This window comes from Pituophis catenifer, unplaced genomic scaffold, assembly GCF_029215685.1.
Source record: "Pituophis catenifer annectens isolate HBS135680 unplaced genomic scaffold, rPitCat1.0.hap2 SCAF_3, whole genome shotgun sequence".
In the NCBI taxonomy this organism is placed as follows: Eukaryota; Metazoa; Chordata; class Lepidosauria; order Squamata; family Colubridae; genus Pituophis; species Pituophis catenifer.
In genome coordinates, this window is record NW_027256883.1 from 143,401,481 (window position 1) to 143,415,496 (window position 14,016).

General features: G+C 34.5%; 1 protein-coding gene across 1 annotated transcript in view; it reads left to right on the forward strand.

The window, feature by feature from the left end:
- Positions 1 to 3,420: 3,420 nt before the first annotated feature.
- The window catches only part of LRRIQ3 (leucine rich repeats and IQ motif containing 3), a 61,142-nt gene continuing 50,546 nt past the window's right edge, over positions 3,421 to 14,016 (forward strand). Inside the window, exons 1-3 of the mRNA XM_070939457.1 lie at positions 3,421 to 3,684; positions 5,438 to 5,761; positions 10,052 to 10,185. Of these exons, the coding sequence (XP_070795558.1) occupies positions 3,421 to 3,684; positions 5,438 to 5,761; positions 10,052 to 10,185 (722 nt within the window). The remainder of the gene's footprint in view (positions 3,685 to 5,437; positions 5,762 to 10,051; positions 10,186 to 14,016) is intronic.

The window sequence follows — 14,016 nt, forward strand, 5'->3', positions numbered from 1 at the left end:
TAATGATGTAATGTTGAAACTGAGTGGTTTCCCTGCCTTTAAATATAGAAATATTTTTTGAAGTGTTGTTAATTCTGTAAATATCAAATTGACATCTCTTTAGACTATGACTAAGCACATTGACATGAGGTGAATGATTCCATAAAAATTAAAGTACAGTCTCATTTAATTTTATGACTTACTCAGTTAAGACTATATAAATTACTTCTGTAGTGATCTCCAGTGACCTAAGTGAGATTTTAATTTTGCAAAGTTAGAAAGTATTACATTTTAAAACATTCTTTAGCAATTGTGCAAGATTGATTGCTGCATTGAAACTACATTATAGGACTAGAATAGACACTAGGGCCAAAAGAGTACTCTCCATACAACTTTCATACGGTTTTTTTCCAATAAACTTGTTCACTTATAGAAATGCACTTTTTATAGAAAAGCTGCTTCCTGTGTTACCAACTATTGAGAGAACAGAAATAAAGAGGAAAGGCCCTTAGATTTAATATGCATAATTTCATCCCTAATCTAACTGTTTAACCAGTCATCATTGTTTTGAGAAACCTCATTTAGAATCATGTTACAGCTCTGTTCACTATAATCTCTCTGCATGAAACCAATAGATTTTACTTTGCACAAAATCCTCATTTGAAATCTGCTACAGCTGAGGAATTCAGGCATGTTGCTAGCCCAATTCACAATTGTTCCCATTCTTCCATCAGTTCCCTAGAATTTATGCAGTTGTGTTGTTGGAAAAAACAAGTGCTAAGCCAATCCTCATCTGATGCATGAAGACTGTGAATTCCAGATCGGGTAAAACAAGGCTAGATTAAGTTCTACTAATTTTACTTGTTAGTTGGTAATGTTGGTTCTGGTTGTTACCTTGGCCAGCAGTTGTCTTATGACTTGGAGATCCTTCGGAAGTCTCAGTACCTGCTCAGGTACTAAGTAGATGGAAATTATAGGCAGATGGGCTGTACCCAGCTTCTGCTTATGTCAGGTACAACTGTACTGTAGTGGATCACACCCTGATTTATACCTGACTAGACAATTGCAATGAGCTCTATGTAGGCAACTCAAGCTACAGTTTATACAAAATATGGCAGCAAATACGGCAGCAAGACAGTTCCAATGTAGAGTAACACATGCTTCAATCACTGCAGTAATTGCCAGTAGGTTTCTAGATCCAGTTCAAAATGTTGAACATTACTTTTAAAGCCCTATATCCGTGATGGCGAACCTATGGCATACATGCCGGAAGTGGCACGCAGGGCCATCTCTCTGGGCATGCCAGCCGTTGCCTGTTGCTCTTCTGGGTTTCGGCACTCATATGCGCTGGTCTTTGCACACACATGCATGCCAGAAACCAGAAGACCAGGTGACTGGCGCGCATGCGCATGCTGGAAACCAGAAGCTCAGCTTCTCGGCACGTGCATGAGCGTTGGGGAACTCCTCTTCTGGTTTCCAGCGCTCCTGCACGTGTGCATCGAAGAACTGCTCTTCTGGTTTCCGCGCTCTCCCATTTCGGCACTTGGTGCCGAAAAGGTTCACCAATACTGCCCTATATGGTACAGCATTAGAATATATCAGCCATACCTTGGCTGGATTGAATCTGCCCATTTGATCCAGTCATCTGAGAATCTGTAGATAGTTCTTTCCAATTCATTAGATTTATGGATCATGGACTAGATATGATCAGGCCTCCTCTGTGACAACCCTACTTTATGGAATTTCTTCCTGCAGTCCTTACATTTTAAATAATCTATGAATAAGCTAAGCCTCTATTGTTTCAGTGCTTAGCTCTGGTCAACACCAGTTGTGCTTTGACAGAATCAGAGACTCTATTAGTTTATAGAGAGAAATCAGGGCTTAGGAAGTTTGCTGGAACAGTGCTGAGCCATGAAGGCTCATGACTTCCAATCTTAGAAGTCATGGAAGATGTAAAGACTTGTCCTTGGGATTTTACATGATTTGACTTTGGATTCTCTCTCTTTGTTGGTTGCTGCTACTCTAAACATTGTCTGCTCAGGAGTCTGCTTATGCATGTATGAAATTTAGACTGAATTTATGACTTCAAGTTAAGCCTGACAGATTTATTTACAACTTTAAGTATTGCTGTTCATAGAGCTAGGACAACCTGAAAACCTCAAATTTTCAAAGTTTAAATATATGACACTGCATGCTGATAATGTATTAATTTATTTATTAGATTTATATCCCATCTTTTCTTCAAGAGCTCAAAATTGCATGCATAGCACTCCCTCTTCTCTAAAGACTAAAACTTAGGTGTTCCTGGTGCCAGTTCAGTTTTATGCTTGTAAACATTTCTAGCTTAAATTTATGAAATTCAGGAATAATAGAGACTGTAATTCAGCACTAACCCTTTGAGCATTTAGAAAAACCATTATATCTAACTACTTTGACAGTTCTTAGAGAGTGATTTGAGAGTGGGAAACCCCTCTACAGTAAGTGATAGTTTATCTCTTTTCAGTCTCATCAATATCTTATTCCTTGGCACAGTAAGATTTAAAATACATTATTGTCTGTTGCTATTGCCAAATCTGTTTACTGAATTGGAGTGCATACTATTTACAGCTGGTTGTGATTGAAGTGATATATAAGCCTCAGTAATGAATGACTAAAAACAAACACAAAAATAAATAGAATGATTAAAAAAAATATGATTTTTAAGTAACCATTTTGAAGCCATGAACAGTTGACTCATCCTTTATAGATTATAGATTGAGTCATCTATTGAGTCATTTCTCAATAGAATCATTTCTCAGTAGAATCCTTGAAACCCTCTGTCATTTTATTTTATAAAACAATTTTATAAAATTTTATAATATTTTATAAATTTATAAATTTGTTTTCAGGATTTAGAAAGCTTAAAATGCACTCTTTTTAAAATGGATTTTAATTCATGTGTTTTATTGATCACAAGGCTATCTATATAATCCACAAATTATCCCAAAGGTCTGGCAATACAATTTATTTGGTTGAATTATATAATGTTTAAAGTATCTTTATATTTTATTACTGTTTTTGTTTGTTATTTTGGTAGACTTGACCCAGAAAGGAAATCTGTCATGTAACAAAACAAATCAATAATTTGCCATTGAGAATATTTCTATTGCCTATTCGTGGTGGTATAAGTATGAAGTGTTTTGTTCATCTGATAAAATGTAAAATAGCATTTCTCCACCAGATGCTTTTATGCTCTTAAATGTTCTCTTAAATATGCTTTCTTCTTCCTAGCTTCTGTGTTATGGCTTACCTTTTTATAAAACGGGGAATTGTATCGAGCAGTTGGATATTTAGTTTACGTATTTGAAGTTTTTTTTAAAGGAAAACTGAATAAAGGTAACTTACTATGTAATCCTTTCTCCTCTTTAGATCTCTCATGGATAAACCATAAAAGAGATAACTATGGAGGAGGAATTTTTAGAATACCTTGTCTGTGTTTCTGAAAAACTACTACTTGAATATGGCCAAACTGCTGATGAAAGAGATGTAAAGAAACTGAGAAATCTGGTTATGGTTAGATTGCATGCACACTACCTATATGATCTACGAAGCATGCCATATTGTGTTTCACTCAAAATATGCGATTTGTCTTGCAATTTCCTTACAAATATTGATGCACTTGAATATTGCATTAATTTAATTAAATTGGATCTCCATAATAATCATGTGAGTAGTAATGGCTTTAAAAGTGTAATTTTCGAAATAATCTAATCTATGCAATAGTGGAAAATATCTGTAGCTCGTGTGTAGAATGAGGGTGAAGTTTTGTTCTCCGAGCTTGTGGTTGGTTTCTGAATGTTTCATTACCAGGCTAGCTAACATCTTCAGCAGCGTTTACAAATTCCCTATACTCGGTTGAAGATGTTACCTAGCTTGGTAACGAAATGTTCGGAAACCATCCTACAAGCTTGGAGAATGAACCTTCACCTTCAATCTAATCTAGATCAATAGAAGAGAGCTCCTAATGTTTGCATCAAACTAGGTGTGTCTTAGTATTATGGAGTTTTCCAATGAAACCGCATATGGATTCTTAAATCTATATTTTTCCTGGATGAAAACTAAAAGATGTGTAATATTTCCTTTGAAATTTGATCCTTTTTATGTGGTGTCCACGGATTACAGGGAACCAGGGTTTTATTTCACTGGCAATGCATTCAAAGATTGTGGCAATTAGTCACAGTTAAATTTTTAAATTCTAGACTTAATATTGATAAAATTAACTGGCCAAAGCACTATAAATTGATATGGGTTTTTTTTTGGGGGGGGGCTCAAAATGTTTGATGTTTAATAGCCCTTCTCCAAATGGAAGCCTGAAAAATAGCTGATCTAGATTCTTTTGTCTTGTTTCATGTCTTGTTGTAGTTTTCCCTTATTTTTCTTGCATATTTTTGTTTGGGAGGGGATTTTACTTCTTTTTTAAAAAAAACATTCAGTTCAAATGTTCAACTGATTTAAGATGATAATGTCAGATTCTGACCCTCTGTTATATGAATAGAGAATCCTAATCATGCCTTTGAACACCCATGCAACTCTGGTCCAGGAGTTTGCCTTTAATGTTTATTTTAGACAATGTAACATATATTTTTATCATCATTTTTTTTTGATATTTTACACTGTCTCTAAAGAAACAAATCCATAATCTAAAATTCATACAACACAGGATTATTGTATAAACCATGTACAATTTATGATATAATTTCTTTAAAATTATTGCCATATTAAAAGTATTTTAGAAGTCTCTGTGGCGATAAAGTCTCTATCTACCTATAGATAAAAATGTCTATAGGTAGACCTAGTTATACTAATTCATCCCCCCTGTTTTTAAGTTTTCTAAATCTAGGGAGTCAATACTTTCTAATGAATAAATCTTTTAATGTTCCTTAAAAAATGCTAGAGGAATTTTTAAATATAATTTTAGGAAGGTTTTTAGATTATTCTGTATCTGAGAATTCATTGCCTCATTTCTGGAATTCTTTCATTCCCTTTAATTGATACATTAGTTACCTACCACACTGTCAATTTCTATAGGCATTATCAACTGACTGATTTACAGATATTTTGGTGATTTCTCCTCTTCCTCTTTTCTCATTGACTAGTGTTTCTCAGCCTTCGCAACTTTAAGTTGCATGAAATTCAACTCCCAGAATTCCCCAGCCAGCATCTAAACATGTTGAATGTTTTCCATTATGTTATTTCAGTATTGGAAACATTTATGGAATTAAAAAGTATATTGATGGACAATGACTGGCCTTTTTCATACTTGAAAAGGCAAGCTGTGGGAGTACTAAATTGTAATTATGGACCAGATTTGATGGTTGTGCTTTTTGAAGAATTATATACTCTTCAAGTGTAGTGATATATTTATTAAATCATTTTTCATTTTTCTCTCTTTTAAACTTGTTTTTCAATCCTATTTCAGCTAGAATTACTTCCTGGTCCAATGTTTTGGAGATACATGAAGAATTTACAATTATTATATCTACATGATAATGGAATTTCGACACTGGAAGATGTGCATTCATTATCTTTTTGCCCTAATCTTACTGCACTCACTTTATATAACACTCCACTGTGTTTGAAAATTGCTTATAGGCACATTGTTGTTAACAGCATTTTTTCACTCAAGGCGCTAGACTACTATGTCATTTCTGATGAAGAAATAACCGAAGGTTGGAGACTACCTGAACAATACAAACCATTTACTCTGCACTTTTTTGTTGACTATTACCCACTTTCTGGAAAGGTAAACAAAGTAATTTAACGTTATTAAAATGTTATTATATAGGCCTTCCTAAGAACACTAAGTTTTAAATATATTCTCAGTTTGAGAACATGCAAATGCAAGCGGATAAATAGATAACAATTTGGTGGGAAGGTAACAACTTTCCATGAACTCTGGCATATAAGCATGCCAGCCATATGACTACAGAAAGGTCTTCGAACAATGCTGGCTCCCTCAACTAGGAAATGGAGGTGAGCACTGCCCCCAGAGCCTGACATGACTGGGCAGGGGAAACTTTAATCTTTGCCTTTATATTCTAACTATCTGTTGCCTTTATCTGTGTTCAAGCCAGAACATTTCTATTTAGACTGGATAAACTTTGTGTGGACAAAGATTCTGCCACTCAAGAGATACCCTGCAAGTGCGTTTGTGAAATATTTGCTTCTCTCAGGAAAAAAAAATAAGTCTCAATATGAGTATTAATTGTGGAAAGTGGTAGAGGAGGTACAGAATGTGGATTTTCTGCCATTTCCAAAGTGTCTTCTATTTTAGCTTGCAGATCTCCAGGGCAGCTTGGCAAACTGAGCATGACTGTGCTTTTAGTGAAGTCTACAGATTTGAATGAAAATAGGAGGTGGTGAAGGGATCGGCTCCTCAGAAAACAGAGAGAAGATAAGGCGTGTATCATGCCCCCATCAAAGTCTGAATCCGAGGGGGAACATGAACAGCTGACAGAGAGTGGGAGAATGGCTCCGTTGCCTATGGAGGAAACTGGGGATGGCCAAAGTCAGGTTGGGCAGAGCAGGGGAGAGGTAGAACAAGGGAGAGGAGGTTCAGATGAAGACCAAGGCCCATCCCCTCCACTTCCTAGGGCACGCAGGGAAGAATTGAGAAGAGAGCATCGTGGGTTGCATGGTTTACGAGGGAGGAAAGAGCCCCGATTCACTTCATAAGACACACCTGGGGATGGAGTTTAAAGGAGAGGCAAATGTGAGGGGCGGTTGTTGGGAACAAACGGTGAGTTCATTGTGTTAACTGCTTTATCTGAAGTTCCTGGCATCCTCCCAACTGGTTTGATTTATTGCTGTGCTACTTCACTTCTGGAACTCCTTATCTTGCTTGCCCTGCTGGATTAATTCCTTTTCTTGCCCTGTTGGATTTATATTTTGAAGTTTTCTGCTTATAACGCTTGGACTGGAGTATTTTCAGCCAAAGGCTGTTGCAAATTTGTGGGTGAGCTTTCCTCCAAACCAGAGAGAAAAAGGTATGTTGGGACAAAGTTGGAGCTAATAAAGGGAATCATACTTATTCTCTGGCTGTATTGCCTTTATGTCATCACAGTGCACCCATTTATGGCTTCATACAGATTCTCACTGTGAAGAAATTGCAAAATGGCACTCTCCAGAGAGTTTGTGTGAGGGCCGGGCGACTATTCATTTTGCCTAAGTCATGCTCAGCACCCCTTAAAGAGACATTGTGTTTGCATACTTCCTCACTTCCTAATTACTTTAGGAAACTGCTTACTATCAACTTCTTTGGAGTTAACAACCTTCCAAAACATAAGTTATAGTACACTGGGAGAGTTTCCTTTCATCCTGGATGAAAGATGCTCTAAGTAAGTTTAAGGATTAACAAGAAAAGCTTTGATTTTATTTTTGGAAAACAGCAAAAGTGGGACTAGAATGTTGATTTTGGAAAGTTAATAGGCTAGATGGACCTGAGAAAACATTTCCTATGAGGTGTTCAAAAATTTATAAAATTGTATATAAAGTTTTTGAAATTAATATTAAGAAATCCTCCTGTGGGAAAATTTTGCTGAAAGGAAAGCAAACAGATGGTAAGAGTGGACTTGAAGACTAGCTACAGAAAGAACGAAGAATTCCTTTTAAAGAAGAACAGACCATTAATACAATGAGGCTGTACTATTAAATTATAGAAGAAATTAAGCCTTTTTGTGACCAGTTTACTCAGAATTTACTTACAAAATTGTGCGCCACTTTAGCACAGGTGATAGAAAAACAACAGATTTTATTGGATTAAACAGACTGATTTAAAGGTGTATTTGGAGTTTGAAAAATACTGGATTGTAAAAGAGAAAAGATGTGGGTCTGAAAATAAATTTTAAGATGCCATATTAGTTATATGGAAAATAATGTCAAAATAGATTTATAAATGAAAACAATTTTAATAATTAAAAGGGACATACAACTAATAAATCAGTAAATCAGACTTGGAAAGCAATATATGGAAGGTGGGGTTCAAACAAACAAACAAATAATAAACCAAAGATACAAAGAAAAACTGCTCAAGCTGTTCCAGGAAAGAGACAAAGGGAAACTAAAGAAACCCACTTGTTGAATTAGGTTTGATGAAAAGCAAACAGTGACAGCGTAAGAAACTTATCCCATTGCTGAAACCTGGTGATGGCAATATCATGGTTTGAGGATGCTTTGCCATTCTGGAGCAGGATGGCTTGCTGTCATTAATGGAACACTGAATTTTGAATTGTATTAGCAAATTTTACAGGAAAATGTAAGGGTATCGGTCAGTGAACTGATTTCAAGACAAAATTTATCATGCAGCAAATCAATAGCCCAAACATATAGTTGTATGACTGAAGAATAATAAAAGCAAAAGGAAATGATCGAATCAAAATTTTGACTTGAATCCAAGAGAAATATTGTGAAAGGACCTGAAGCACACAGTTCATTCAATTAGCCCACCAAAATCCCTGAGTTGAAGCTGTTCTGTAAGGATGAATGGGCTAATATTCCTCAATGCTGATACATAGGACTGATTAACAATTCACGCTCATGTTTAGCTCCAGTGATTGCTGTATGGGGGGCACACCAGTTATTGAAAATCACACATACAAATATGTAGCTTTGGATCAATTGCCACAATGAATAAATAAACAAGGAAAATGTTTTGATCCTCTTGTTCAATTAAGTTCTCTATTTAATTTTAAGGTGTGTGGAGAAAAGATCACATTGTATGTATGTATATACAGAAATATGAAAATTCAGAAGCACTGAATTTTCTAAATAGCACTGTATAGTTGAGGCCTATTCTTCCCCTTCTTGGTGAGCAACTCTGAGAAAAATCTGGATTGCTGTGTCCAAAATACATTAATCTGATATTTTTATTCCCTGGTAGAAATGGTGAAAAGGATTTGCAGACAAAATTTACAATTTAATTTCCTGTGAAAATTCATGATATAGGAAAAATTTCTCCGCTCTATTTCAATGCATACTATATAGGATTTTATTGTTTTGAAATTTTCTACCAGTAAACGTGGGTCCTGTTTTTGATCACATATGCTAATAAGAATCACTTACTTATTAGAATCCTTAAATAATACAGAAAGGGAACAGTCTTTTAATAATGAATATATAATGAATTCTATATTGAGAAAAAAGTGCTGTTCATAAAAATCCCTGTTGAATCTTTATTCGTGAAATTCCTGTATAGTCAAAATATATTACATTCTTCAAAATAGTTTATTGATAACATTTGGAAGAACATCATTCATACTAATACTTACATAAGTGCACACACATTTATTAAATGTGTACTATTAAACAATTTAGCAGTTACTGGTTCTATGTACCCTGATAGTATTCAAGGTAGAGCATTATTTTCCTGGACATTGTGCTACGAATCCCCATCAGACATTGAATAGGAACAGATTTGTACAAATGGGATCTGAGAAACATCTTTACATTGTCCCTTAAGATGTACATGCGGAACAAGATAAGTTAGGACCCTACGTGAATCAGTCAAAAATCTAGTCAGTGATTAATTATAATTCATAATATCCATCCTGCCAAGAAAGAGCAGTCTGATTCTGAAAGTACCATTTCTATTGAATTTTTTTACTTTTGCTTATTATTTCTCAGCATTAAATTTAGCATCAACTTATCATTTGTGAGTATCCCTGCTTCTAGTTTTGACAGCTGTTGACCAAAGCCAGCTAAACTAAAATGGAAAAAATTGCTGCTCGGAACAGCAAAAATATATGAAATGCTCCTTGCAAAAAAAATACGATGTAAATGTCTGTTTCTATGATAAATGGAACTATAACCAAAGAATAGGAGAAATTTACAACCTCTTATGAGTTCAGTTAAAAAGGTTTACATAAAAGCAATCTATTACCAGAATATATAAAAATTATTTATAAGCCAAAACAAATAGCTAGGATGGCTTATCCAAAATAATTGCTTTCTGAAATATCATTTAAAAAGATATAAAGCATAGTTGGTTTTGATGCACTTTGACAAACGTTGCTATATTGCTTTGTTTTATTTTTAGGATACTACATTTCAGGAAGAAATGAAAATAGTAAGAAATATAATTTCCAAGATCAATCATGTTCTAGTTCATCATTCACCAATCTTGATTATTCAGAGATGGATCAGAGGATATTTAAGCAGAAAAACATTGTGGTAAGTTTATTTTTACTTAGTTTTAATAAAGTGATATTTTCATGTATCTAATTAAAGTTGCCTTGTCAAATGTGTATGGAGCAATTCTGTACAGATTTTAATTCAATATTTTAGAAGTGAAAGCTATAGTTCCTGATTCATTGGTTAAGCACTTTTGCTGTTATTAGTTATTTCAGCACTGTGAGAACAAAACTCTATAGTTTGAATTCCCACTAACAGTCTTTGGAAAATGCATTGATTTTAATGGTTCTAAATTTACTTTATTTAATTCTGAATACTTCGACCAATATTATTGCTGTTGTATAAACTTATATATTATGAAATGTTTGTGCGGAAAACCCGCTGATAAAACAAAGATATTCTAAAACTTGACTAGCATACATGGTCACATTTTAAGATTGTATCTTTAAATTTATTCTGTAAACTGAAACAAATTTGACATAGAATTGTTAATTTAAAAAATCACAAAAGCAATGTATGTATCCCAGGCACAATAGGTCCTATAAAATTCTGCAATTTCTACTTATGAGGATTTCTGAAACTTTCTTTTTTTTTTCTCAGAGCAAATAAGTTGAAATTATACATAGAATCATTATTTTCATTTTTTTTGTTAGTGCAATTTATATTTGTCTAAAGTAGCTTTATAATCATTGTGTGAAGTTGCTGCAAACTGAATAGATTAATAGATTAATGCCTATAACAATTGTAACATGCCATTGTTTCTCGGGAAAAAATATGAAAGTTACAGGTAGTGTCATTAGATACAAAATAATTACAGATTTTTAAATTTAGTAAAGAAAATTTCAAATAACGAGTAAATGATATGCATTTCTACTCACCAAAAACAAATGATTATAACTGGGCTGCCCGATTCTGAATGTGTCATTTGTATGAAGTAGCGTGTGACAGTTAACATTATTTTAGCATTTTTATATATGATATTTCAGGTGTGTGGGCACAACATATAGTAATTTATATTTTCTGAGAACAAGGAATTGGCCAACATCAAAATGAGTATGCCACAGAGCTTTTCTCTCTACCGAAATTGAAACACTAATCACCAATCTTGAATCAATAGACAGCTATACAGGTAGTCCTCAACTTGCAACCACAATTGAGCCCAACATTTCTGTTTTTATGTGAAACATTTGTTAAGTGAGCTTTGCCCAGTTTTACGACCTTTCTTGCCACAGTTGTTAAATAAATTGCTGCAGTTGATAAGTTAGTAACCCGGTTGATAAATGAATCTGGCTTCCCCATTGACTTCGCTTGTTCAGACGGTCGCAAAAGGTGATCACGTGACTCTGCATCATAAATATGACCCAGTTGCCAAGCATCTGAATTTTGATCACATGATCATGGGGATGCTGCAAAGATCGTTACTGTGAAAAACAGTTGTAAGTCATTTTTTTTCAGTGCTTTGAACAGTCACTAAATGAACTGTTGCAAATCGAGGACTAACGGTAGTAGGATGAATTTTTTTTCCTTCAATGGGTCTGTATTTTGTCCAAGATAATGAATGACAAAGTCTAATAGATTTCACACACCTTAAGACTGGTTTTGGACAATTTTGGAGTTAGGTCTCTCTGTAATATTGTTTTAGCACCAGTACTAATAATGAAAATGTAATCTGTTGAAGAAAGTGCTGTTCACCCATATTTGAGCCAGCAAATTAATGGGTGGAAAAGCTTGGTGGATTTTATACATGTTGAAACTACCTTTAGATCAGGGGTTTCAAACTTATGGAGTTGTCACGTGACGTATCACGACTTTTTCCCCTTCGCTAAACCGGGCATGGGCAGCGCACAATGCATCCAGACTGCATGCCACGAGTTTGGCACCCCTACTTTAGATGATATTGGAATAAAGAAGGAAATAGTTGTAACTAATGTAAAATGCAGCAGCTGACATGTTAAAAAGAACAATTCAATATTATCGTGCACCTCCAATATTTTGAGAGCTGCATTGGTTGTTGATTGATTTTAGGTTCAGTTCAAGATAATTATTACAACCTCTAAAATCCTTTGTGACCTGGGAGTGGTTATCTATGAGACTGCTTACCACAAAGGAATGTTTTCAGACATTTCTTGTCTTTCTGAAAATCCCTCTCCTCACACAAAGCAAACACTTCCCTTCTGTGAAATATCTTCTCAGATGTAATATCTGCAAACTTGTCCCTGGTATTCAGAAAGCTTTTGAAAAGGTGCTTTTCCAGCACATATTTGCGGACTGAAGAGTAATGAAGAGTAATAAGTATCTGGGTGTGTAATGGAAGGTTCTAATAATGTCTGGCTCTATTTTATTATGATAGGATTATGAATTATTATGACTGAAGTATCATAATTTTTATGGTTGTGGGTTGTTCTATGAGTATTAATACTGCATTTGTTATTACCTTAGAATTTGTTAGTAGTTTAAAATCTAAACCAAAGCAGCAGAAAAGCATTCATAATAAATATTTTAACATCCATACAGCTAAGGACAATTTAAGCCTGTGTTACTTAAGGAATGGAGAGAAAAATGAAAGTAATGTTATGTGGACACAACAACAACAACAACAACAACAACAACAACAAAGGATATGTTTGTTTTATGTTTAGGTACAAGTGGGAAAAATTCTATATTAATAAAAATATCTAAACTTTGAATGAGGAACTTCCTAATTAAAATATTGTCTCTGCTAGAAATCTGTTAACAATATAATCCTGTATGTGCTTTCTCAGAAGGAAATTCCACTGTGGGCAGTAATATTGATTCCCAGATAGGTACAATTACTTAAGATAGGAGCCTAAGTGATTAAGACAAGACCTATTTGGGTAGGCGTGCTAAACCTTCCAATTGGTTCAAATACTGTCTCTTTCACCTGCGTTGTGTGGCTAGCAGAATATCTATCCATGGTTTGTTTATAATTAAGCACACTTGAAACTAGAACTTCTTTAGTTATACCTAGAGTTCCATATAGAAAATATCTATATGCAACACTTCTGATTAGTTTTAGCTGGATGTAGTGTAAATGAATTATGAGAAAGTATTCAGACTCAACTAATATAAATTTAAGCAATAGCAATAGCACTTAGACTTATGTACCACCCCATAGTGCTTTATAGCCCTCTCTGAATGTTTACAAATGTCAGTATATTGCCTCCAACAATCTGGGTCCTCATCTTATTGACCTCGGGGAAAGATGGAAAGTTGAGTCAACCTTGAGCCAAGTCAGGATTGAACTCCAGGTTGTGGGCAGAGTTAGCCTTCAATACTGCATTCTAATTACTGTGTCACCAGGGCTTCTGTCAGTTTATCATGAAATGGGTCAGTTAAGCAGATTAAAAAAATATAATTTAATACGTGAATTAATCAGTTCCATAATATTTTTCATGTTAACCTTAATTTAACAATCTCCTGTAATGCTCAAATTTATACTCCCCCCCCCCCCCCTAAACGTTAACCTAATCTTAAACATTTTAGGCAGTTACTTTTAAGAAGGATAAATGCTAAACTTTGGTACAAATTACTCCTTAAAAAAAAAAAAAGGATTATTTGAAAATCCTCTTCATTAAAGATATTGGGAAAGAAATGGGCCACGCAGGTAAACAATGCTTTCTTAGAATGCTTTCTTCTAGCATTAAATTTCAACAATAACCATTGCATTATGAGAAAATAGAAAGCCCTTCTAGTTTTGGTCACGACAAATAAGTCTCTAACTATGTTAGTCTATAAGAAAATGCACTCTACTCTAACACTCAACTGCATATGTTTCTCTAAGCAGCAATTAATGCTTAGTATTAACATTTTTATTTATTCCAATGTATGTGTATCCTGCCTTTTTTTTAT